At 44.6% G+C, this 25,637-nt stretch overlaps 1 protein-coding gene across 1 annotated transcript; it reads right to left on the bottom strand.

Moving 5' to 3' along the window:
- Positions 1-3,692: 3,692 nt before the first annotated feature.
- On the bottom strand, positions 3,693-25,637 carry LOC142036683 (AF4/FMR2 family member 1-like). Its single transcript, XM_075040120.1, has 15 exons — positions 25,609-25,637; positions 25,454-25,508; positions 25,285-25,322; positions 23,693-23,849; positions 20,052-20,969; positions 17,436-17,533; positions 13,625-13,871; positions 12,500-12,591; positions 11,437-11,500; positions 10,479-10,615; positions 9,201-9,272; positions 8,477-8,570; positions 8,331-8,374; positions 6,707-6,933; positions 3,693-3,941 (listed from the first exon to the last, which is right to left on the bottom strand). Exons 1-15 carry the CDS (start codon positions 25,635-25,637, stop codon positions 3,820-3,822), a joined length of 2,394 nt encoding a protein of 797 aa, XP_074896221.1. The 3' UTR covers positions 3,693-3,819.

Genomic DNA, 25,637 nt, shown 5'->3' with positions numbered 1-25,637 from the left:
TTGTTTGAAGGCTCAAACTGTGAGATGCTGTAATTAAGACAAGTGGAGGATTTGTGGATGGATATCTAAAAAGATTTGGACGATGTATCACAGAAGCTCCTGAAGCGGTGACTTGGGAGAAGAATAAAAATATTACCTACGATATTATTATCTGTCACAAAGTCTCATCAAAATTAAACTGAAGTGTGTCCGACTATTGCTATCTGAAACAGAGGCTTCTTGTACAGAAATTCATGCTTAAACCTCATTCAGAAGGGAAACACTAAGACCATTCAGAGAGAAAAGGCAAATTACAATTTCTCTACAAGAAGCTGAGAACATGAGGACTCTTGCAACAACTCATAACAAATAGGCTACTTCATTTATTGTTTATTTCCCCATATGAATGAATCAACCATCTTGGAAACTCCATCACACACAGGGCAGAAAAAGTTATTTTCAAAAGGGACATACATCCCTAAAATAAGTTTAAGATGTACAGATTTATAATGGGAACCAAGAGGGAGGGGAGAGGACAAAACCAAAAACAATGACATTGCAGTCAGACTTTGACTTTCAGTTACAGAAGAGATCTCTATCTCCATGTAAGTAGGGTTTTCAACTATTAAATAAATGGCATCTTAAAAATAGAACATTTGAGAATTTCAACACATGTATTATTTCTTCTAAATAAATATTGCATGGAAATGATTCTGTTTTGCCACCATAGCTGCCTCCTCTCCTCCTGGGACTCAACCACCACCTCTGTTTTTCCTTGGATTCATGGTTTTGTTTCCTAACGGCAAATGCTATTTCCTCCACTGTTATGTTTTGGTTTGGTTTTTTTTATTTATTATTTTTTTGTTTGGTTTTTGGTTTTTGTTTTTGTTTTTGTTTTTTTTTAAAGGCCTGAACAGGCCCAAGTCAAAATGATGAGCATCTTTCCTAACCCTTTGCAGGCCTCTGACCTAGCTCAAGGTTGAAATACGATGGCTTTTCAAAAATTTCCTATTATTTAAACAGTCTTCTCCATGACCTGAAACAAAACACAGCTTCTTGCTATGTAGCTTAGTCCTGAGGCTTCCACTGATCGCTTTTGAAATGAGAGCCCCCAAATAGCCCCCCACATGCCCGTAACACAAACTGCCTGTGATCTCATTTCCTCCGAAGCCTGGGGGAGCAGGAGCAGTTCTCGCACAACTGTCTTTGCATGGTAGCAGAGCACGTGCTGCCTTTTCCCAACTGTAAAGAAGCAAATGCCAGTAGTTCATCTGCCTTCGCTGGGTGTCTTCTTACCAACTTTGCTCACCCGGCACCCTTGCACGAGCTTTCCTAGGAGCAGGACAACAGATTATCACTCTCTGGGCAGCAGAGTGCCCAAAGAGCAGGCGAGGACAGGACCTGGTGCACCCATGGGCTGCACCAAGCTGGATGCAGGAGCGGGGCAGCCGCACACCCTGCCTCGCAGGTTGTGGCAGGCAGTTGCCCCGGGGCTGGCAAGCCATGAGCAAGCGGCTCTCCGACAGGAACCTGGCCTGGCAGCAGGGAGGGAGATGGGTGTATGCGAAATGAAGTACCAGGGGTACCCGTGTCCCTGCTTCACCTTATGCTTCCCCCTAAGACTTTGCTATCATTCTTACAGACTCCCACAGCGGTTTTCAGGTTCAATAAAGCTTACTGCCTGCCTTCCTCCTCCTCAGCTGGTGATCCTAAAACCAGCTTTGTTTGAAGACAAAGTCAGAAGAAGGCATCGTCCCACTAGTATGGAATCAAGCTCCAAAGTGCACGTCAAGCCTTCGGGCCGGCTGGCCATCGCTGCGCTTCCTGAGAACAAAACAGTTAACACTGAGCCTCTCTCTGTCCCTGGCTTATTCAGAGCAGTTGCTCCTCCAGGGAGGAGGAGTACAAGTGAAGTTTGATAAGGAAAATGGGGAGGGGGGGGACATGGACCTTCCTTCCATTGGTTAGGACAACTTATCCCTGAAATGCACTAAGGCTTTTGATAAAGTGAACGTAAAAGGACAGCCTCTTGAAGCTGCAGGAAGACCCGGCCATGATCCCGGCAGTCCTGCGCTGCCAGGGGAGACAAGAGGAGAGCTCCCTTGTGCTCAGGACAAGGGCAGGACCACAGCACACTCCTGCCAGCTCCTCCCAGAGGCAAGAGGACTCCAGGCTTCCTTGTGGCAGGGCTCATTTCTACAGAAACTACTTCTGGAAATGCAGACCTTTTGTTGATATTTATTTACTGTCCATTTTCGGAAGCCTCAAAACCACAAGAAGGTACTTTACAAAGGGGGTACTGCTACATGCATGCAGACCTGTTCCTCCATCCTGAAATTATGTGGAAAAGGGAGCTAATTCTTTCCTGTAAGCACAAGTATTTTGGGATACCATCCTTCTCTTTGCCACTCCCACGGGTTTGTCAGAGATAGGGCGAGGGATGCGAGAGGGGACCAGAGGGCTAAGGCACACTATTAGATATGAGGACGGCAGGACGCTGCTGTCATGCAACAGGAAATCTTTGGGTAGAGAAGGGTGTCATCTTACTGCATACACTAATGCCATGGATGCTGCCTTCACTGTTACTGTCACCTGCAAAATTGCAATTTCAAAACTGCAGCTCCTGACAAGGAAAAAATGCTTGCAAACAGTTAATTATCCCTTTTGTGTTCTCTTGACAGATTTCTAAGTTGCTGGGCCCATCCTGTAGTTTGGCTGAGAAAAAGCACAAGTCACCTCCCCCATGAAGGATGCCCTACTTTGGTACCAAATCCTGCTCTTAGATATTCACTGAGACCAGCAACGGTTGCAGGCAAATACCCAAATGCAAAATTTGTCTTATGTTCCACATTCAGCCACTTAGTCCCTCCTTAAACAGAAGTGATTCCTCCCCATGTAAGCTCTCAGACTCAGAACCATGCCCAAGCAATCCGAGTGACCCAGTACAGCTGTCCACCCCCACCCATCGGAATGACAAAAAGCAACCAGTCAAGGAGTCCTCAGTGTGAGTGACATCCCTCCACCACAGAAGAAAGGCAGAGCTGTTTCCAACCACACCTGGTCATTTTGCCACCCCAACTGTTTCTGGCTTACAAGGCTTAAACCGAGCAAGACCCTAAGTAATACAGTTCGAGTGCTAAGGGCTTCCGTGTGCGTGAGTGCATGGCAAGGAGGAGGACCAAAGCAGCGACGACTTAAAAAGTGAACTTGCAGCACTGAAGGCAGTGGCTTCCCCCGCTTCTCAGGACAGCAGCTGGCTGAGAAATGCAAGAGGGTGGGGTTGGAAAGCAGGCAAGGCAGACCACTTTGCTGTTTTTATTGTAACATAACGCTTTTCGGTGCTGCTGAGGTTGTTGCTACTTGCCATCTGAGGAACAAAGACACCAAAGATTGCATCCATGCTTGGAAAAACATTTCTCTGACATGTCTTCTGGGCACACAACTGTTGCAGACTGTGGGATGTTGCATAATAACCTCTGGAGGCAGATTTCCTTCTTGTCGGCACTTCTTCATGTGTGATTATTGTCCTGCTGGTTATTCGTAATAGAAATGTTTATAGACCATCAATACATTAGGCCATTCAGGCAATTCATTGCACTTCATTGTTTGAAAGGAAGGTGCCATCAACGCCGAGGCTTTCCTCCATCTCTTCTTTTTCAAGGCAGCAAAGCGCTACCCTAAAAATGCAGCTCAAAGTTTTTCCAGTGTAACCAGATCCCTTCCACCTTGATTTATTTTCCCTTGCAGGTGCTTTGTATCCAATGATTCAACAAGTTAGACTGTTTCTGAGGCTTCAAAAGTGCAAAAAAGTTCAAGGTATTTGACCACCTTGAGCACCAGTTAAGGCGTATTTGTTTCCAGTCTCAGCCACTGTAAACCCTGTCTAGCGTAGTGTACCAGTTCGGTCATGCTACTGTTCAGTGCCAGAGTGCACGTCGCTGTGCTGAGTTCAGCAAAAAACTCTGGAAAAAGGGGAGGGAGAAAGAAAACATTTGGTTGGTTTCACAAAACAGGCACATCCGACAGGCTAGGGGGCAGTGAGGAGCGACAACAGCAGCACACTGACAGTTGGCAAGTCCCATTAAACATTGTTCATGCAGAGAGGTCAGCAATAGTAGAAGGCTGGGAAATGTAATAAGTGCACGAGGCACAGCACGCAAGAGGAAAATCACACTCACACACGCCTACACACACTGAACCGCCTCCCCAGGTGCTGGCTTTAAAAGGACATCGAGACTCCATGGTAGGTGGGCAAAAGTTTGGGTGTTCATACCCCAGTTACTGCTGTGTGCTTCCCCCAGATTTTAAACAGGCCAAATTTGAGTGTCTTTCTGAGTGATGCCGGGAAGCACACACAGCCGTCATCAGACTGGTCCCTTTCCTTCATCCATCCTCAAACCTTGGAGACATCATGATTTCTCAACTGAACAGGTTTAAAAATTTATAGAGCTTGCCAGGCTATACAGCTCAGATTTGGGTTGCCTTTAGCTGGGCATGTCAGGCAGATTTCACAGAGTCCTCCTACCCTGCCACCAGCTTGAGGCACCACGCTCCTCCTCCCACATGGGCAGGAGAAGGCTCTTGCAGCATATCTGAATCTGCTGGGAGATGCCGGCAGGCTGCATGCCCTGCTCTGTGCTGGCAATCATCTGTGCAGGTGACAGTGAGTTACAGGAAATTATCACACCTATTCCTTTCCAGTCACCTTTCCAAGATATTCCTGCATGACCTGCCTTCTAGGGACATGGGCTCGTCCCAGTCCCTCGGTCCCTCCAGCCTTGATCGTGTTGCCAGGTACCTTTTCAGAAACCGCCCGTTCTCAGCTCTCCTTATTTACACACAAAGATTGAACCTGGAGGCTGAAGATTTCTGCTTGGCTGTGCAAGGAACTCTTCAGCAGCAGAGAGCACAACACTTTCATTCTAATACTTTCCAATTCAGAAGCAGAGAACACATTTCCCCTGATTTTCCTCCTTTTGTGTACAAAATGGGTATCCATTCCCTCCACAGGAAACAGAAGAGCTGTAAGCAGGGACAAGGAGTCTGAACACCCTGCCTGGGCAACCAGAAGATAATCTGATCTGGGACCACAGTACTTTGTGAAAGGAGAGTGACTTCACATGCACACGTGCAACCTCAGCTTGTCCTTGCTGTGGGAAATCAGAGGCTGAAGACAACCTCTTACAGCCTCATGATCCACGGTGCTACTCTGCATTACAGTGAGGGGCTGGGTCCTGTGCTGGAAGCAACTGGTTGCGGGCCCGCCAGAAAGCACTTCAGCTCTGCACAAGTGACTTGGACATAGTTAGAACTAACTGCTTTCCACTAACTTATGACTTCCCTGTTTAAGAGAACTCGATAACTGAAGGCCACTGCTCTTTCCTCTTCTTATGCCCTATGAATTGCACAAAAGAATCAAGGATATGGCCTTTTTTTTAGTTTTAGGTACTCACTCTCCGCACCTCTTAGCATCTGTACGTTACACTGAATATCAACAAGTTCCAGTTCTGAAATTCCTCCACCATCCTGAACAGTGACAACAACTGCTAAGCCTACATGAGTATTTACTCTTCTGCACAGATCTACTCCCTAAGGAGTATTTACTACCCCGGTCATCATTCCCCTACATCAAAACAGCAACACATAGCAGGTTCTGAATTTAGTCTTGATTGATGCAAGATTGTGCTCAGGCTGCCCTCCCACAGGTTTTCCTCCAGGACTCATTCCTCTGGCTTACCAGCAGCATCCACTGCTCCTTCTATGTGACAGTCTTTTCTCAGCCTTTAGAGGCTAGAATCCAAAATACTACACATGAATTGCTGCTGTGAGCACAGATTTGCTCAGAGGACAGCCAACAACTGGAGTTACTTTATTCAAAGGTGACTTGCAAAGCCTTTTGAATTTCAGCAACTGCCTCATTAGTGTGACTATTTTTACAGCCTTCCAACAATTCAGCCAGGCACATCGTGTTTATTTTCTTTCGCAAGTTTGCCAACAGATCATGGCAAATCTTCCCTTTGCCCACAGTAGCTCACAAAACTTTGTGTTTTACGGAAAATGACACTGCAAATGCCACATGGGATGGCAGGTTACAGACTGAACTGCATCTGCTCTAGGGCTTTTGCTTATCCACCACTGCTTGTACCACAGGACAACACAACATTTTTAACTACAAAACTGTAAAATAAAAAAAAAGTAGGAGCAATTTTAGAAATGCTGCTTGGCAAGGACTCCAATTGAAGTGCTGCTCAGCTTCTCTGTTATGGAGAGAAGCCAGCTTCACCGTTTTCAAGACAAAAATACCTGGAAGTTTGACAAACAAACTGAAACACAAGGGTACAGGCCAAAAAGATGTTTTTAAAGAAAACGGACCAATTCAGAAAAACTAAGCGCCCCAAAGGGAAAAACAAACAGAAAAAAAAAACCCTTATGCTTCTTGTGTTACCATGGAGCGAGCTGGCTGGTTTCCTGCACTTGATACCCTCATGCCTTAGCTCTTAGACATTTGAGGATGCCAAGACAACCTTTTAATTGGAACACTCATCATTATATCACCACCAAGTATCTCTGCCAATAACCTGCCAATAAGCCATAGCTGTCTATTTCGACATTTTTACTGCTTTGTTCTTTAGGTATGGTGTTTGCTACACTGAGTGTTAGGATTTAAGCAAGTACATACACATAAACACAACACATAAGACAGAAAAGCCAGAGGGCAAAAACTTACCCTTATTCTTCCTGACCAGTGCATCAGCCCGTTCCCAAATATCATACGCATAGAGGATATAGGAAGTAATGTTGACGTAGGAAGAGGTGATGCTTGGGATATTATAAGGGACAGTGACTGAAGAGCCAATGCTGTTGCCGCTGCAGTTGCTAGCATTCGATCCTGGCTGAGAACTCACAGAACCAGCAGGAGAGGCCATTGGAGAAAGAGAAGGCATGCCTGTGCTTCTGCAGGAGAAAGAAACACCACCACAAACATTTCATTTCAGAGTCGAAAGTCTTGCCGCAAGACTGGCTTATGCCAGGAGCTATCCAGTATCATCTAGGCCTGCAGCATAGAGTGTTAAAAACTGAGATGCATTCAGCTACATAACAGGTAATTGTCCTCTGAGTGCAAGGCCAAGGTTTTTGAATTGATTTGCGACTCTAAGGACTCCTCTTGACAAAAGAAAATGTGGGACCAGACATCAGAAAGGGCCACCCATCCACCTTCCAAAATCTACACCTCCTTGTGCAAGCCTTCACCAGATTCTCTAAGTGTTTTTTGCTAAAGACTTCCATTTCAGGCATGCTGAAGCTCCCCACCTATAGAGGCTGGAGCTTTCTGACAGCTAGTCAAAGCAGCCAGGTCAGCCTACACACACTTATTTATAGACCTAGGGAAGCTAAATGCAGTCAGCTGCCCGCCTTCCAGACACAGGCTGGCTTCATCACATCGCTTCACCCCCACCACTTCAACCAACCTCATTTCAGTCACTGGTATGAGTGAGCTTCCACCACTGCTCTTGGGAGACCATTTAATTCCCAATAACCTACACTGTCCAAGGTGGCAGAAAAATAACTGGAATTTCAGCATCACTACTGAAGACCAAACCACCTTCTCTCAACTGCAAAGTTTAAAAGGGACAGATGTGGAGCTGGATAGCTATCTGCCAAATGCAATTACCACAGGATAGAGAAAAAGTCTTACTCATTGTCATTAAAACACAGCACCAGTCTGCCAGGCATTGGGCCAAACACTGTTATGGGACATCTTGCCTTTTACTTTTGCTGCCACATACGCAGCAACACTGCTGCAGATACATAGAAAGGACAAAATGCTCAATAACTCACAAATTAGAAAATTAGTTTCTTTTTCTTAATTGGTGACTGAGGTAAAGAGAAAAATATTAAAGTATCACCTCAAAGTTATGCTACCACAGGCTGAAGGCATAATCCTACTGGACAGTGGCCAGGGAGATGGGGATGGTACCCTCTTAAGTCTGAAACGATCTCTAGATGAGAGCGACAGAACAGAACAAAGATGACAACAACAGGGACTCTGAAATAGCATAGTGATGCTACCTTCCTTGCTCCTCTGGCCTGTTTCTCTGGTGGAGAACTGCTCTGCCTGATACACAGTAACTCTGGACCTCATAACAAAAAAAACCCCAACCTTTCCAATGAGAAAAGACAGGAAAGAGAGAGCAGAAACCTACTCATGCCCCCTAACAATATGATTTCAGGTGGTACGAAAGAGCGAGTGGTGAGGCACTCAAACGCAGCCTGCAACTCAAATACTCTGGATACTATTTTCACTCACACCCTTATAGACACATCACAACATATATCTTTTTAAATCTTACCTTGCAACACATGGAGAAGGTGCTTGTGTTACTCTGGAAGAACTCTGCAGTAAGGAACAGAACTCTTGTTAGGTATGGGCTATTCAGCCAACATCAGTAACTACTGCAGCCAGCCAGCTGGCAGCTTAGTAATACGCATGCCCTACCTTGAAGTGGTCATTCAGGATCCTGGAATACTTTATTGCAGTGTCTTTTTTGTAACGAAACATTGCCATGTGCAGAATGGACTGGCAGCGCATGCTGTGAACAGAAACACAACCAAGAGTAAGAGTTCACGCTCACCGCTGCCTGCTCAGCAGTCATCAGCCTTGTGGGATGGAGGCAGGCACACATCAGCTGTATTGCAAAGTCAAGAAAGCTCAGAATTTCTCCTCCTGCTCATCTTAAAGAAAGACTCTGTAAAAAAATCACAAGGGGGAAAAAAAACCCCAACAAAAAAAACAACCAAACAAGGAAGGGCCATGTCTGGTCTTTTACATAAAAAAGGTGCCCAACCTCTTATAGGTGCCACAGGCTGAGTAAGCCTCTGTCCAGAAGTGCCTCAGCTACGTTCAACTACAGCTTCAGTTACACAGCTCAAGCACGGACAGCCAAATCGCATTCTTTCACCTTAGGTGAAAGCCCTTATGTGCTCTCAAGTTACCAGCAGATCAAATTTTAGAGCCTGTGCCTTCCACATGTAGTCCCTTGTGATATCCCAGCTCACTTTAGAGATGTTCCTGTTCATTCTGGTTTTTATATTGTGGGGTTTTTTTCCTTGCAGAACTCTGATTCCCATTTAACTCATTCTTTTGCCCCTGAAAGTAACGGGTCTTTCACTCTATCAAGTCTAAAAACAGAATATGAAGGTGCAGAACAACGGTTACGCACCATAACACAGCAAAGATTTTTTCTTGTGAAGATGCTGAGGAGTCCGTAAAGGATTTCAATGTCATGGCGAATCTAAGGAAACAAACAGAATCTTGTCAGTCATCAGGGCTCTGAAGTCCTACTGTTTATGAAAAACCAGTGCATGCCGTTATCTCAAGCACTGGTCCAAAAGTCAAGAAACCTGCCCCGAGTTCTTAGTCCTGGCACCAAGTGCTTTGTATGATCTTGAGCAGAGGACTGTCTCCAAATGCCTTGTTTTCCACGCAGCAGGAACAGATGTGGCCCCTTATGCGACTCGCTCTCCTCTTACACTGATTAATGGGCAACATCCCTACAAGTAGATGCCCCCCGTGGGCCACCTACAGGCCTGAGGCCCAGAAGAGGTGCCCCCACCACTGACTACAACACTAATTCAAGTGTTTCTGGACAAGACAGACATCTCAGTGGAAATGTTTCTTTTGGCAAAGAACAAATAAGCAAACCTCCTTTTTGAAAACAAAGCAACAGTAGCATCTTGGAAATGCAGTCCCTCAAGACCAAAAAGCAAACAATGTCATTTAAAAAGTTTGAAGTCTACCACAAAAAAAACTCTGACAGCTCTTTCAGCTCTAAGGTCAGAAGTCAAATCAGCTCTCGAAAACTCACATAACCTGTAATTTCCATATGAATAAACCGATACCTGTCTCTCTTCTATCCAGTACATGGTTCCTTGGATTGCACTGCCTGCATATGTCATAATGTCTACTATCTACATGCATCTACTATGGCTGTGAAACTAAACAGGGAACGTTGCTAAAAGAAACCCCAATAAAGTGCACTGGTACAAAGACACATGGGAGAAACCAGTAAAATCTGCCTTCAATCAAGCTGCAAGAGCTTTGGGGCACAAACCGCTCTTCCACGTGCTAGATTGTTGCTTTGATTTTTTTTAACTGACATACTATTGAGCTCACATGCAAAAGCAACTTCAGTTCTGGATAAAGTAAAAACTCCTTCATGTCCTCGATTATCTGAACCAGTGTCCTCTGGTGTACCTCAACTGCAAGGCTCAAATGCTGAGGAGGACATGGTGCCTACTTCTTCTGATAAGCAATGCTGAAACACATTTCAAAGGATTTGTCTCTGGTGCCTCTGGATGGTCTGTCTGATGCTTGTACAGCAACCCAAACTCTGCTCCATGGTGGGAATCCAGAGCTGCCACAGTTGCAAACAAGCAATGCAACTAACCCTTCCCCTCCAAACATGCTGCCTAACCATCATGCTTTGAAAACCACTTACTTGAGGAGATCTATGGTGCCCCTGAATATGCTGTAAGCTGATTTTGGTGCTGGTGCATCCGATTCCAAGGCGATCCCATACTCAATGAAGGAAAGGGCAGCATCTAGGTACTGAAAGGCCTTTCCAGTCTTGTCGGTCTATTGGGAAGAAAATTCTAATTTTTAGACTAAGACAAAAACTGCTTCTCTCAAGTGTACCTGAATTCCCTTTTTTTCCCCTAGTTAGGCAGGATTTGAAGAAAGAAAAAGATGCAAGTCAGGCCTCCAGGTGATAATTAAAGGATTCTCAGCAGAACCCCTAATGTGGTCCCAGTCATCAGCTTTGTGGGCTCTGGCTATTCGTATCTCTTCCTCTTGCTCAACATTTTCCTTAAGTAATTTATTACCTTCACATTTTTGGATATTATTGTCTCATCTTGGGGGCCTGCTTTGGGAGAGGCAGATGGGGCCTTCCCATTGCAGTATTCCCTCACTTCATTTTCACAGGTAAATGGCAAGTAGCAAATGTACATTATCTGACTGAGCCATAATTAGCAAAAAAATAGGTTCATTCATGCATGCTGTTAAACTGCACATAGTGGAGAAAGCTAGTTACATCTGCAAAGGGCACTTCCAAGTCTTGTCCACCAACACAGGATCCTGACGTTTCAGAGTAAACTGTCTTAAAACTATCTTCCAAGGACTTTGTGATAGCTCTGCAAAGCAAACAGGCCTGCTAACCTCAGACAACATCAGTTCTGAATCCTATTCTCTAGGCACATTCTCTAGATGTGTTTACAACAAAGGGAAATGCCTGAACATTTGGCAAATAAAGACAGCCTCCCCACATATGACTTGAACATGCTCCATGTAGGGAGTATGGAAGTAACGTTAGCCAGCGAATCTTATTCACGTGCATGCAAGTATCAGGTCTGAATGCAAGAGCTGGTTAACATTTCTAGCACAGGGCCATGACTTACCATTGCATCAGCTTTGTGCTTCAGCCTCTTGGCCACTTCTATGTAGTATTCTATCGGATGCTGCCTGAATTGGGGACAGAAAGAGGAAAAACAGAAAACAGAGAAAAAGAGTAGGATAAATTTTACCTTCTTATCTACAGGATGCTATGAGTCCGAACATCCTGTTTTGGTAAGCTTGTTACAGCCTTATCAAACACACGTTACAGTTATGATAGTCACTAAATGAATGTTGTCTGCATGTTCAGAAATACATAGCAGTTGAATGGACAGATAAAATGAATTGATTTCTTAAAAAATGTATGTTAGAATAACACTGAAAACTTACATTTCTAAGTAGAAAAAACACTGGAGGTTAGGCTACTATGAGGCCAAGTTTACTTCTTTGCTCCCATGGAAAGATAGTAGTTACGTGATGCCCTATCATTCCTCAAGTACAATACCAGCAATACATTTTTGATTGAAGCATACAGTAAACTCTGCAGTATGACACACTCAGACCAAAAGAGCTTGCATTCAAGTTATCTGCTTACAAGAGATATGGTGTGCAACGCTTCTACAGAGCTGGGTCTCAGTCAACACATAAATGATGATAAATTTGGACTGCACACATTTCTGCGCATTGGGATAATCTATTCACCATGGAAATGGCATACAGCCACCTGTGCGCTAACAAAAGGAGCAAGTAGAGTCATAGCCTCTCAGAAAAAGTCAGTTGCCTGCCCAGCACCCTGTCACAGAGGAGTTTGCCACTTGTCAAGAATCAGACAAATCAAAACCCATTACTTGTAGGCAGGCACAAGACACCTCCTCTCAGAGTTCAAAAGTACTTAATTTCTAGAGTAGCTTCCCTCAAACCAAGAACTGTTGTAATGAGACCTTTGCTTTGTGGTGGGTGGGCTAAGTCCCAGACACAAGAAGGCAGTACAGGGCAGGTCTCAGACATCTCTCTCTCTCTTTCCTCCCCAAAGAAGTGATCAAGAAGCAGAAGCCTGGGTGGCTGCAGGGCCAGCCTTGTCTGGTGTATTCAGAAAGTACAGGTGATGGGTGTAAAACAAAAACTTACTTTTCAAACGTGAGTTGAGGTCCCCTTGGCTTGGAGGCACCATTTGGCAAAGAAGGCACTGGGAAAGGATTTGTGACATCCCCTGGAGATCCCTGAAAAAAACACAGAGTGGAGATAAAGCTGGTTAGAGAGATGTCTAAATCAATTCCAAAGCTTGGCTTTCCTAAATTTCAAGAGAAAATGTTTATTTGTCCCAGGCATAATCTATTCTCCAGGCTCTCCAGCTCTTCTTACTTTCTTCCCCAGTACCCCTTTCAATAATGGAAATGGAAACTTGGCATCCTACCTGACTGCTAGCAAGGCTTAATACCATTCAAACTTCTCCCAAGCATGGAGAAATTAAGTAGCAGGTTTCCTTGCACAATGGCTAAAATAGCAGTAAGGCTGCAAGCAGCACGTTTTTCATGGCCACTAGCCAAGGCAGAAGGGGTAATATCCATTCACACTTATTTCCAGCTTAACCACATGGAAATTGCTGATTCTCCACTACTAACTACATTATCAGGAAAAAGCAAGCAGTTAGAAGCCAGCTAATACAGCATGCACAGTCTAGCTTAACACACACAGCAACATCCTAGATCACACACACAGAGCCATGAGTAAGCAGCAATATAATTGAATTTTATAACCTCAAAATGCAAAGATCCAGCTGCAAGGATCATCAACAATTTTGTAAGCAAGCTATAAAACCTTATACCTAGGTCACGGTCAAAACCACAGGTTGCTTGTTTCGTATTTTTAAGCAATCCACTCTTTCTTTCTGTAAACACACTTATTTTTACACCAATATTGTACTTGCAGTTGCCTACAGTCAGAAGCAGTTACTACCATAAACACGATTCTCTTGCCTTTGTTTTTCACATGGTCACCCCTTCTCACTATGTTTCACTGGTAAGATTAAAACAGATGATGGAAAGTCAGCAGAGAAGTTACAACACAGGCTTTTGAGCTAGCAACATAAGGTCACAGATAGCCATTAAAGGGGTAAAAATGCTTCAAAGAGCTTTCTCTGGTGGCTTGTTTATCTTCCTTCCTTTTTAATATCCTCAGAGCATGTTTCTCAAGAGAATCACACAGCACCCATGGGTTGCAGGAAACATCCTGCCAGTTATAATGGATACCTACTTTGATGCCCTTTGAGAGCTCAGCGGGATTTCTCTCCACTTTCTTGTGCTTGGAGAACAAAGGATCCTTGTGGTTGCTCTCGTTCCTGGCAGTGTTATCCACGACAGGCAGCTCGCTGCTCTCACTTTTGGGTCTCTTTTGGGCCATCTTGGTTGACTTTGGTGGAGGATGTACAGGAGACATGGGTGGCAGTGGTGGGGGTAGCAGGAGATCTTTCTTCTGGGTTTCAAGTGAAGTTTTTGATGCTCTGGAGATGGGAAGCAAATTCAGCAATTGGGATGAATATGGTGTACATATAAGGTAGGGATTTTTTTAAAAACATAGTTATATCATGTGCCAGTTCTCTTTAAATTTCTCTGGAAGTGTGAAATGAGTTGTTAACATAAAGAATCCAACAAAAGCAAAACAAAACTTCAGGGACTTCACTGGCATTAGGTAACACATCTTAAGCCGCCAACAACACACAAACAAGTTGGTTTTCAAGTAGGAATAACCTTCAGGACTTATCATTGGAGTAAATGCTTGCAACCAGAATACGAGGCTGTTGCAAAAAAAAGGCATCCCTCCAACACAGCCCCTTTTCACTGAAAGAGGAAGAGAGGCAATCACAGCAACTAAAATCCCTGGCACAAATCACCCAACAAGGCAAATGAACTGCAGCACTACCTCTCTTTCCCAATTATGGTAGAAGATATCTTCTATGGTCAGAGATACTCACCTAGACATTTGATCCTGTATGTGCTTTGACAGAATTCAACTGAGTCATTCCTTGCCAGGACTCACCAGCTCAACTAGACAACACTATAAAGTTGAGAGGATTCCAGTGATAGAGACTTAAAATGCTGTGCTTTTAAATGGCAGAGACTATCACATTTAATAGGATGGTGGCACATCAGATTTCTGATCATTTGAAGTTAGGATTACCAGGGAACTCTGGCAGCTGTAAGCAGCACCAAATAGCTCTAAACCTTGTTTCACTACTGCTCATTTACATCATTTTTATTCAGCTTCTCAAAGTTTCCAGGAAAACACAGAGCAGTGAATCCCAACTCATGGACTGCATTATCAGAAGAGGAGGAAATGAAGTTAAACCCAGTGAGAAGACTGAAGTGTAACATTGCACATCTTGCTTCGTTCTGCTGTGCGTGCGACAGTCCTCTCCCCTCTTCCACAACCCACTTTTCCCGTGGCACAGTCCCTACTCACTGCACACATGCTCCCCAGCTTCACTACAGCTGACGCTCCAGAGAGGACTGTTTGACGCAGAGCTCAGCGGCATCCCCTGACCTGATCCAGAGCCCTCTCTCCCCAAAAACGCATCCTATTCTTCCCACTCTGAAAGCCAGAACATGGCTAAAAGGGGTGCTCGTTTTCACTGAGAAAAAGGGAGGAATGAACCACAGAAGTAATGCCCTTCCATTATTACCACAGCTGAAATATCCCTTCACCCAACTAAATGTTAGCCCTAACGCCTAAGTGCTTTCAGAGTACTTCAATGTTTTCTCTGCAGAAAAGCAGTTTACTCATATTGTCAGGACACAAACCTCAATGCTACATACCAATGCAAGTCAATACCTCAAATTCAAGCCACAATCAAGCAGGAATTGAATGCAGTAGCCCAGAACTGACACAGGAGCCTCCCCTCTCAGGAACACCGCCCATTTGAAGACATGCTCTTGGAAGCGTTTGCTCTAGCAAAGACCTAGCCAAAATGCTGGCAGTACACTGGTATGCAAATTATGGGGTAAGTTTCAGCAGATCTACCAGAAACACTGCAAATGCTATAGTGGAATACATGAGAAATTCCTGGCCATAAAGGCCATCTGAAATTCTAGAAAGACCGCAATTCAAAAGGCACACTGGTTGCGTCCCCATTAGGTCACATACAAAAAAGACAAAAACAAGATGATGATTTTAGTGGAGAACGCAAATGCTCCCTACCCACCTATACATACAAATCTGTTTTCTGGACTGGGCTTTGCACATTTCACCTCTATGCAAATCTGGGCTAGTCAAAGTAAAAAGCCTACTGGCACTGCGGCATCTTGGTTTGGTTAGAGAAAGGGGGAGCTGCATGTCCACGTGCTTCTGGAGCATCCCAGCTCAGCAGCCTCCCATGGCAGCAAGGTGAGAAAAGAGAGCTCTGCAATATCCATCACATTCACCTCTGCATTCTCAGCTGGGAGAAGACAAGTTCCACCTAGCACAGACACTGCGTGCACCAGCCGCTAAGTGCTGTTCAAAGTCTGTAACCGATGACAGCAAAAGCAGCTGAGGGAGTAGAGAGTATCAGCATTAACATCTGACTTTTTTCTTTCATCAGGACCTGTCCAATTACGAAAACAGCAATGATCACCGAGTCAAAATTTATGGACATACAGTTGCATTTAGTACAATATCCTTTCCCAAGAGGCTGCCAGAACTTGCTCTGCTGTGGACGTGATTGCTCAATCATGGGAATGAGACTCACGACTTCGGGGCCACCCTTTCAGCTATTTCACCTGTTTGCAGCAGGAGCCTGAGCAAGCAACTCAAATTTGTCTGCATCTCAATTTCCCCATGTGCAAAACACGTTCACATCATCTTCTCACCTTACAAAGACTCAGAGCTTTAAATGCATGTGAAGTACTATGAATCTGCTAAAAAGCTTTCTGCTGCTTCCCATGCAGTGAGACCACGAACTTCCCCAAAACAAGTATGACAGTAGAACCCAGAATGAGGAAAACATGCGCAAAGAAAAAGAAGTTCGTAAGAATCGTTGAATGGTTTGGGTTAGAAGGGACCTTTAAAGATCATCTAGTCCAACTCCCTTTTTAAAAGCATTTTAAGGCTAGTTCCATTTCTCATGAAAGCAGAAATAATTGATACTTGAACTCTCAAGTCTTACTCACCTAGAGTCATAGAAGAGTTTTGGTTGGAAGGGACCTTTAAAGATCATCTAGTACAACCCCCCTGCAATGAGCAGAGACATTGTCAACCAGATGGCAAGTTCTCTTGCCATCCCCTGAAACACCTAAGCCATCGTGCAGAACAAGCATATGCTACTCCCCACAGAACAGCTGCCACCTCCCAGATCACCTGGGCAATTGTCTGCTGAGAGATTACCACCACTGTAGTTTAGAGAAGGGGAAATGGCTCCTACATCCCAGCGTGCAATCTACCACACTGTTTGCAACTCAAACAACGTCTAATTTCTTTGCACAAATTTGTTTCCTGCATCTGGTCTGAAAGAGAGCAGTGCAAATGGTTGCCTACCAGCTTAGAAGGAAAAGTAGTACGGGCACAACTGGCAATTAAATTTCTTGCAGCATAAACAGATTCTTTGAGCTACATGTAGTATATGGATCAGAGCATGCAGCAACATAAGCTGCAGGATGGACAAGTTTGTGTTTAAAATGGTGAAGTCTTCATTCCCATCTCAACTGTTCGAAATCAGGACAAATGCCACAACATTCAACGCTTTTGCAGCAGTGTAAACCAGGTATAGGAGGATGATCAGCCACGGAAACGTCAGCTTATGCTTGAATGATTAGAACCATAATCCTCAGCGTTAAGGGAGAGGAAGATAAGTGACACCCAAGTATCACTTCACATCTGCAACAAATAAAAAGGCGAATAAATGACAATCCCATAGCCACATGGTTGGTTCCAGGATGTAAAGACAGATTGCAGCAGATTAAGTTTCAGAAGGCACACGATGTTATAAGCAAACTCAGAAGTATAAGGACAGGAGATACAGTTCCTCGCCTTAACCTTTTTAAAAAAAGACTTAGTTTTATGCATGTCTGCCATCCCACCACTGTACACTCACTTCAATTTATTGGAGTCTTTGTTAGCTGAAGACTGCAATGATTTTCTTTCTTTTTCTGATTTCATTTTCTTCCTATCAATCTCCTTCTCCACTTCCCTCTAACAGGAAGAAAAAAAAAAAAAATCACTCACGTTTTGAAAGTTGGTGCAAAGTACAGACCAATACAGCTAAGTTTGATTCTGGTTAAAAAAAGAAAAGGATAAGATATTAGAACTGACAAAGCATAAACCCAAAACACAGCGGATATAGATTTCAGGCTCGCTGACAAGTATCCTAAAATGACATTTTACCTACATTTGCTTGGATAGATTAATTATTTTGTAGTGATGGGGATGGAACTGCTAAACCTCTTGTTGCTAATAGTAATCAAAATTAAGGCATCTCCACTGCTGAAAATAAGCATTCCATCTGTTCTAGATGGGCTTTTTTTTCCTACTCAGTACGAATTATACAGAAATGTATTCAGATTCCTCCTGGCAAAGTCATGAACTGCAAGCAATTGTGTTTTGTGGTATGCCTTATCAAAGGGAAGGAAAAAAATGCATTCACAGGAGAGTTAGATCCCTCCGATTCCTCAGATGTGCAGGGGTTTTTGGTTTTATGAAGAAGAGTCTGATACAGCTGAAATTTTAAACAGGCAGTTAAAATCACTGCCATTGTCCTCCAGAAGAACAGGAACCATTAAGGCGGAGAGGTAATAAATAATACTTTTTAACTGCACTCCATAGGTCTTACAATACAAAGCGTGCAAATCATCAGCTCACCTGAATGAAAAACTTTAGAATAATTTGCTACAAGCCAAGAAAATGTGAAAGAAACTGCACTTATCAGTCAGTGTTACCCACAGTGTGCCTGGTGGCAGCCAAAAGCATTCCAGGACTTTCTGTCTCTCTCCCAAGAGTACATGCAGGTTTATGTCACTGTGATGGAGCTCAGTAGATTGTGCTCGGCAGAGTCGACCTCTGGCAGTGTGCTCAGGGCAAGGCTCCAGCACCTAGATCAAGTTCTTAAACTGTTTCTCAAGTTGAGCTCCACACTGCCGCAAACGATGTCTGACAGCTGTACCTGACCTAGCTGGCTGTTACGAAGCCTGAGCCTCCAAGGACACTGATGCATGCTGACATAATGCAGACAGCAAGGCTCTGAGGAGGGGTTTCCTGCAATCAGACACTCAGGCTGCAAGGGAAGACATGTCTAATATCAAATAGCTCCTCTTTTGGGTCTTTGAGATAACAGGAGAAGCAACAGATTTGCTGCCTGTTTACCCTCTTCCACTGCTCCGCAAGAGGGGGACTGCTGTGGTCTCTCCGGTTTCTTCACCCTTTCCCTGCTCTTCTGAATTCTCCCCCACAACTATGGGAAGTTCAGAAAATGACAAGACTAAATGCAACCCACACGGGAGCCAAGGTTGTTCACCCACATGTGCTAAGCCACCTGCTCTGTGAGGAGGACCAAGAAGGTATACAGGCACTGAAATATCCACAGTGAATACCCATTCACCACAAGGCCTGCAACCAACCCTGTGCAGCTGAACCAGCTGGCTAGAAGTATATTCACAGCCCCCTTTGGGACTTAGCTTTCCAAAAACCACTTGTGAGCAACTACCATCTCAGTTAAATAAAGGGCTGTCTTGTAATTCAAAGCAAAGCAACTATTCTAGCTGAAGGACTCTGGACACATGCATCTTTTAAGCACTAGCATCGCTGCTAGCACCTCAGCAGCTCCAGGGGAAACCAAAGAAGTTTTCTACATATTTAGCCAACCGCTGAGATCCAAAGCAGGCTTTAGCGACACTTGTTACTCTCGGTGAACCTGGTTCAGTTAAAAGTCTGCATTTATGGAAAAGCAAAAACATGGGGCTGCTGCCATCATCCCTAGTAATAACACAATTCACACCTGCAGAATTTGTTCCTCTTTGTGTAAGCAAGCAATCACAACTGTTTCATGGAAATGAATGACTCCACACAGGAAAAGACTACGCTACGCAGCCTAAGGCTGCATGGCTAAAGGCAGCAGAAGGTCCACGCATAGACAAAACCAAAAACCACAGACCAGGGCAGCCTGTGTCAGTTCTCCCCACAAAGTGCAGGCAAGGTGCTCTCCCACAACAGACATTAAATGGATAGTGTAGATGACTGCACAGTCTGGGAGGTGCTTCAGATACCATGCTGCATTTAAAGGGGTTGCAGGGGGAGGGGGCACCACAGCCCTACAAAGCTCTGCTTGGTTGAAAGCCAGGGAAACCCACAAATGCTACCAGGGGGCTGGCCAACCACATGCTGACACAGCCTGCTGCTGAAAGCTCCTCCAATATAGGAGGGCTGGGGTTTTGTTGTCTGAGAAAACTAGTATTTCAAGAAAATACAGCAAAAAGTGTTTTCAAATACCAAAGCGTTTGTTAGCTCACGAGGCTTTTCATTTGCTCAGCAGGGCATTTGTGACCAACAAGAAACCTCTATGAACGGCTTTGATACACATTCCCTTTAGAAGTTTGATAACACCATTAAAGGAGGAGCGCAAGGGATCTACTCCCAACTTAGGAGCAGAAATGAACTCTCCGCATGGGTTTTTCAAACACCACCTTGGTCCTTGTACAAACCCACCTCCACCTCTTACCTTCCTCTTCTGAAGGGACTTGTCAAGAGTATCCGTGATTTTTCTCTCCAAGTCCTGCTTCCTTGCACCAGGGGGTTCCTTGGCTTCTGCTCTCTTCTGGTGACTGCCTTTCCCAGGGGGCTGGGGGACTCTTGACAGCAGAGGGAGATCTATTTTCACCATGAGGGACTGAGGGGCAGGGGAGTCCCTCACTGGCGAGAGCAACTTCTTCCCCCTGATAGGCAAGGGAAGTTTCTCCTTGTGAAAATCCTCTCTGGCCACGATGGCAGGCCTGTGGCCGCTAGTCCTGGTGGGGCTTGTGCCCTGGCCTTGAGGAAGGGGACTGAGAGCGAGATGCTCCTGGACACTGCCAAGCAAAACATCTCTCATGACCTTGGGGTCCAAGAAGGGTTTGGCATTGGCCTGGTGGGAGCTCTTGTGCTTTCTGTTCTCAGGGGGCTCTTGCAGTGCCGGGGTCAGGTCTTTTCTGTCACTGGATTTTGGCTTCCCTTTCGTTTTGACTTTTGGCTTGTCTCTGGAAGACTGGTCTCTGACCTCAAAAGGACCAGGGTCACTCTCCACCTTCAGGCCTCCTTTGGGCCCCTCGTGGACAAGGCCCTTGCTGGGCCCTTTGATGCCCACAGTCTGCCTGGGTGAGGGCCCCTCGGCCCGCACAGGAGACTTCTGGCAGTTGCGTTTGGTCAGAAGATGAGCGTCCTGAGGAGCCCTGGCCGCTCGGCCAGAGCTCTTGTGATGAGGCTCCCTCGGCTCGGCACGCTGGTGGGAGGAATTGCTGCTGACAGCCTGCCCCTGCTCCTTGCCCTCTTCACATCCATCCCCATGGGCAATTTCGCTGAGACTCTCTGTTGGCACTGCTGGTGGGTTCACCTTGGTTAGCCAGTTGTCAAGCTGCCACTTATTAGAAGTCGGTGGGTCAGGCTGCACACAAAAAGAGAAAGGAAGGATGCAAGACTTTATGATGCCTTTATGGGCTATTTTCATCCTAGCATGGCTTACCAGAGCCCAGTAAAATTTCCCCTTGATGTTAAAAGAGCTTGAAAGTGAAAGACCATGTGTCAGTGGTGATGCTTTAGCGTGTGCACATTGACAATTCAGAAACACAGACCTCATCTTCGCACAGGATCAGTCAAACGTATTGCACAGCACTCCTGGATCTCTGCTAGCCTTACCTGTTGCTCAGCAAGAGACCAGTCTACATGAAAGCTTCATCTTGGTTTGCCACTAACCAACACCGTTGTGCAATCAGACAACATATAAAAAAAGCAGCAGTCGTAGAAATGGATTAGGTGCTGTCCTCGCAACACTTTTGGAAAGTTAGTTGCACACAGCACTACTTTCAAAACAGATGAGCAGCTGTGCCAGCTAACACATCTCATTGAAGTCTGACAGGTAGGCTGTCAGGCTCCTGTGGTTTAGCCAAAAGCAAACCATTTACCAAAATAAATTGTATGGCTAGCATGTCAAGTCCGGCCTCTTCTGAGTCCTCTGCCTACACAACCCAACACTCGCTTCCCTCTGGGTCAAGCAAGGCGTGAGCAACGACTGAAGTCTGAAGGCCCCTGGCATCACGGTCAAATAACATAACGTGGTTGCTACAGGCTCTGCCTAATCTAACAGCGGTCTGACAAATTACGAGAAAAGCAAACCCAACTAATGCTAAAAGAGACAACAGAAGCTGCAAATCTGAGGCATTATTCTCTGGGGCCCATTCTGAAAATACCATGTATGTGGCAACACCACTCAAATGGGTAACTCATTATCTGGGCACCATCAGAGCACAGCTAAACTCCCGCACTCACTGATTCTCCCCAGTTACCACTCTCACTTCTGAGAAGAGCCACAACCCTTCCCCGAAAAGAGAAAGCCCAGTACGTGAAATGTTTTCCGAGACTAATGAATCCCTTCTGCCATGATTTTCTTCTCTATCCAGACTCAACTCACTGTAGAACATGCAGATAAATAAGACATGTCTTCAACTGTGTTTAAGTCAGTCCATCTAGAATCCTGGTTTAAAAAACAGTGCTTGGTTTTACCATGGGTTTGGAAGTAAAATTAAACCACGAATTCCATTAGGCTTTTCAGATAACACAAATCTGCTTTATTTTCATCAGAATTTTAACTTACTAGCCACTGAAGAACATTTGTTTTTTGGTCAAACACTGTAAAAACATGGCTAAAAGACTTAGTAAACTTTGGTTTATAATGTACGTAGCTATCAGACAGTGGCATACTCTGATCCTTTTCTAGCACTTCTACCGTCGGTTATCTTGTTTGTGATCTACACCATCATACAGGTTTTCATTAGGTTTCCAAAACCAAAGGATAGTAAGAGATTTTTTTTAAAAAAAATTTAAAAAAAAAAAAATAAAGGAACTACTGCCTATAGGTCTTAAAGTCTGTTCTTTTGCATGCGAAGAACTGACTATAAACAAATGGGCCATGTGCACTAACTTACTCCTTGAGCACCATGGATGAATAGTTTGCTGAATAAAAAAGGATAAAATGGTCAATGGCAAATAGTTAGGACTTCACTAGAGCGAGAAGGATCTTACAATCTAGTATTTTCAGGACAAACCAGGCAGGATTTGGTAAAAGAGGAGAAGTATAACATCTGTCCTTCCAAAGACACCCACATTGCAGAGGGCAAAGTCTGTAACTGAACTGCTAGAGGGTGAAGTGTAGTAGATGTGAGATGAAAAGATACACCTTCTCAAAGCTTGTTTTCTGCACATAAAATTCTCCCTGTTCATGTGCTTCTAAGGTAAAAGAAAGGAAAACTAGGGCTGGAGGAGGGGGCGGGGAATAAATTACACGGTTTCTGTGTTTTGTGAGAGTACCTCAAAACTGGCAGCAGATTGGTTTACATCAGCTGTGGTCCACAGGATATAACTATGTACTTCCCACTGGCCCAAGAATGTTTTGCAAGCTGGAGGAACTGTTTGAAACCATGGGACATGAGCACTTCTGCAGCAGATTTTCAAAAAATGCATGGTCTCAATTATGAAACTTTAAGGCGCTAAGTTCTGGTTGTCTGCTTTTCCCAGTAAAAGCCTCAGAAATGCCAGTGCAGCACTATCTGAGCCAAATTCAACAGAAGCAAGTCTAAGCACATTCCAGCCCTTCCTGCAGGTCTCATCACTTCAGCTGTGATCTGGGAGAAGCTGAATCTGTCACTCACACACAGGAGCTGCAGGGAGGCAGTGGCTCCTCTTAATGTATCAGGAAACTGGTCTCACCCCGAAGCAACCCATAGCCTTGGCACCCAGGAAAGCTGCACGGGCAGACATGGGCCCCAAACACCCCAGACAAGCTGTGCTTCTCATCTGCACCTTGCTTGTGTCTCACCCGTGAAGGCACTAATTCCTCCAGGAGTGCTAGACAATGATGCCAAAGGAGAAGGGGGCAACACTTCGAGGTTAGGCACGTAGACGTCTAATTATGCTGTTACTAAGGGTTATTTAATTGACAAACTCTAGAAGGGAAACAAAGGGCAAGATAAGCCTGATGATGCAGCAAAGATGTCAAGGGGACACCTGAACAACGACAGTATTTCAGGTCTCCTGTCCTGAATGCATTCAGACAGCAGAGAGTCTGAGGCAAGAGGCTGCATTAAGCAGCCTCTACATTTTATTGGCATTCACCTCAGGTGCTGACGCTCTCGGAGGGTCGTTTGCTTCACTGTCACTCGAGCTGCTCTCTGTCTCTGAGTCTGAAGAGCTGTCTGAGTCACTGGTGCTCCCTGACTCCGAGCTGCTGGAATGTGCTGATGCCACACTCTTGGGCTGGGACTGTAGGGCACTGCAAGGCCACCATGAGATAAAATTAGAAAGCAGCATGGGTGAAGGTTACTTACTTATTATATTGACATGGCAGGATTCAAAAATAAAACCGAAACCCTGTGTTTTGGCACTGAGAGGGGAGGGGAGAAGGCCAAAGGAATACATTGCCATAGTCAAAAGATAAAGCACTGGAATAAAAAACCTCTGGAAATAATAAAACCTTCAACTCCAACCCAGTCGGACAAATACGTAAGCAGGACATCACTGCTCCAGTATGAAGCTGCATTTAGCCAACCGAAGTTTAAAAAATAGCCAAAACTAACGAGTGTTTTTCTGAAAGCCCCAACCCTCAACGGAAAAATTTCCAATAAAGGCTAACAAGACAGAAACATACATTCCAGGATGGTTTCTCTTTTTTGTGTTCTCCCCCTTAAGTTTTTACTTCTTCATCTGTGTTACTTGGTCAAGGTGCTGTAACTGTTTCATTAACGGTCATGTCAATCAGTAGCATTTTTTGCAACACCCTCCCCTACTCAAAAGTGTTTTCCTCTAGCACTGACAATGGGAGTGGATGGAACTGAGGGAGAACTGTGACTTTTATGCACACCTTCTTTTTGTTTTGAAATGGGCTTACAAAATGTTGATTTTTTTTTTTTTTTTTGCTTTGAAAACTGTTTCCCACATTAGTATCAACACATTTGTATGATCTGGAGGCAAGCTCCTTGCTTATCCAGACTGATACTGTGAGAACACTCTATTTCAAGAGCTTGCAGAGACACAGATCACACCAAGAACTGACGTGCCCTTCTGCCAGTCTGACTTTGTAGACCATTACCCTGTGCTTGAAGAATATAGATATCAAGCCAAAAACATATGTCGGTGCTCTCCTATAGGAAAAATTCTGGGCTTCTCCACCTTTCTTCCTCTAATGCTGGCGTGTGGCTCTTCAGTCTACCTTGAATACTGCTTCTGACTAACAACACATGGCAGGAACTGCTTACAGCCAGCTGCCTTATCAGTAGGAGCTGAAATAGCCTCCATGAGCCTACCTAACCCTTTTCTGTTCTTCATCCACTTGGCTTTTTTGGGCTTCCTTCTAAACTAAAACTGGACTCACACCTCACTTGTCACTACTACAACTGAAAATCCCATTAGATCCAGTGTGATCTACATATACACTGGTGGAGAGGAAGAGGAGAAAAGAAGGGAACAGTTGGGGAAATCAGTTCTGGTTCACAGACAAAATCCAGCATGTCTGGATTATTACTTTCTAATCGGAGCTTTCCGTAAAACTCCACACAACTAAAGGCGATTTTCAACAGCAGCTTCAGGCAGCTAGAAACCAACACCTGTATCTACAAGAGAAACCAGGAACCCTTACCCATCTTCTACCCCATTAGTTTTGTTTTTCCTCCTTATTTGGTCTAGCTAGTAGTTTGGGAACAAACCTGTACCTTGGAGGAGCAAGTGAAGAAGGTGGCTTTTCAACAACCTGTTTTGTTCACAAAAACAAAGAGGAGAGGGGGAGGAAAGGTTAGCTTAAGGAACTCGGAACAACACAACAAGTTGTGATGATTTAAAGGGAAGTCTGTGTGCCTAGTGTATAAAACATCTAAAACTGACTTGGTCGTCACCACTCTCTTCACTATCACTGAGCTGCAGGTCGGCCTGGAGCATTCTGAAAGACAACCAGAAGACAAATCTCAGCCAAGGCAGACACATTTTCAAGCAGCAGACACTGAGAAAGACTTAGTTTGCACTTGCCAAAACAAACAAACCTCCCACATCCTTTCTGAACATTTAGCAT

This window comes from Buteo buteo, chromosome 1, assembly GCF_964188355.1.
Source record: "Buteo buteo chromosome 1, bButBut1.hap1.1, whole genome shotgun sequence".
Classification (NCBI taxonomy): domain Eukaryota; kingdom Metazoa; phylum Chordata; class Aves; order Accipitriformes; family Accipitridae; genus Buteo; species Buteo buteo.
This window is presented reverse-complemented; position numbering and strand designations above follow the sequence as displayed.

What these genes read in the sequence shown, in the direction of transcription:
- LOC142036683 (XM_075040120.1), bottom strand. Translation starts at nt 25,637, where the DNA reads ATGCTAAATGTTCAGAAAGGATGTGGGAG. An exon ending in AAAGACTCCAATAAATTGAA is followed by an intron (nt 13,872 to 17,435) that starts GTGAGTGTACAG and finishes TCCCATCTCCAG; the next exon opens with AGCATCAAAAACTTCACTTG. An exon ending in CCTTCTCCATGTGTTGCAAG is followed by an intron (nt 6,934 to 8,330) that starts GTAAGATTTAAA and finishes TTTCTCCTGCAG; the next exon opens with AAGCACAGGCATGCCTTCTC.